General features: G+C 41.1%; 1 protein-coding gene across 1 annotated transcript; it reads right to left on the reverse strand.

Annotated features, from left to right (window-relative positions):
- Positions 1-586: 586 nt before the first annotated feature.
- Positions 587-961, reverse strand: LOC110035936 (glycine-rich cell wall structural protein 1-like). Its single transcript, XM_020740273.1, has one exon. The coding sequence runs from the start codon at positions 959-961 to the stop codon at positions 587-589; it is 375 nt and encodes a 124-aa protein (XP_020595932.1).
- Positions 962-1192: the final 231 nt, after the last annotated feature.

A 1192-nucleotide genomic window follows, 5' to 3' on the forward strand; every position in this document is an offset into this window, starting at 1 on the left:
CTGCTTCCCATGTATATTTAATTGAAAAAAAGGTAGACATTACGTGTTTTTCCTAAGTATTTATTAATTAATGGAATAGTATAATTAATTTAATTTGAATAAAAAAGTTACAAGAAATAATAGACATTTGCCATCCCAGAACAAATTAAAATGGCGCATTTACGTACTTACCGCGTAATTCTTATCCATGTAGCTCTCTTTCCACAGAAAGATAGCGTGGGTGTAAATATAAAAAGTTTTTGTGTTAGATATGTAAATACATAGAAATGTGTGGTATTTATGTAAATAATTAAGAGAAAAAATGTCATGATTACTTGCCCTGATTTCTTAGATTCAAGCACTAACAAAAAACCCTTTCAGGGCAAATCACAGACGCCAACCACAACAAGAAAGCTTTTCCCCAAACTTCAACAAATAAATATGAAAAATTAATCACTAAAAAAACTAAGAAACAGTTTTACAGTATGTACCAGCTAAACGTGCAATTATCCATCTAAACCATTTTAACTCCACTAATTATTACAAAAACATTTATGAATTTATTCTAAATCACCCATTCATAATAAAGTTGTCATTAACGACATCATCAAATTCCACCAAAACCTCCCCCACCTCCACCAGCACCAGCACCAGCACCAGCACCACCTCCCCCATCACCTCCACAAAAGCCACCTCCTCCCCCAACACCACCATCCCCGCCTCCTCCGACACCGCCACACCCATCTACACCGCCGCCGCCGCCGCCACCACCATCCATAGCAAGACCAGCTCCGGCACCAGCGGCCAGCCCAAGCTCAACATCATGTCTTCTGCCGCCGCCGACAAGCCCATGATGCGCATGCCCGCCGTGGCCCGGCCGAGCCTTCACTTTCTTGTGTTGGCATGCAGCTAAGACGAGGACCAAAAGGATCATGCAGCACATGACAACAATCATGACTATGACAAAAGTAGGAATCGCCATATGTTTGCGCTGATTGACTAAATTTCTGTTTATAGAGTTTTGATTTGGCTGTCGCTACTTATAGGCAAGAAGCGGATGCTTCTCTTCCATTTCCTTTTAAGATAAGTTTGAATGATTCAATCTTCCTTTCTTGAATATGGTTGAGATGGGCTTACAACTGGCTGTGAGGAGAGGCCATTGCTCAAGCTAAAGAAGTTTGAGAAGTCCACCTGTGTCCACGTGCTTTCATGG

The sequence above is a fragment of the Phalaenopsis equestris genome, unplaced genomic scaffold (genome assembly GCF_001263595.1).
Source record: "Phalaenopsis equestris unplaced genomic scaffold, ASM126359v1 Scaffold200780, whole genome shotgun sequence".
Lineage (NCBI taxonomy): Eukaryota > Viridiplantae > Streptophyta > Magnoliopsida > Asparagales > Orchidaceae > Phalaenopsis > Phalaenopsis equestris.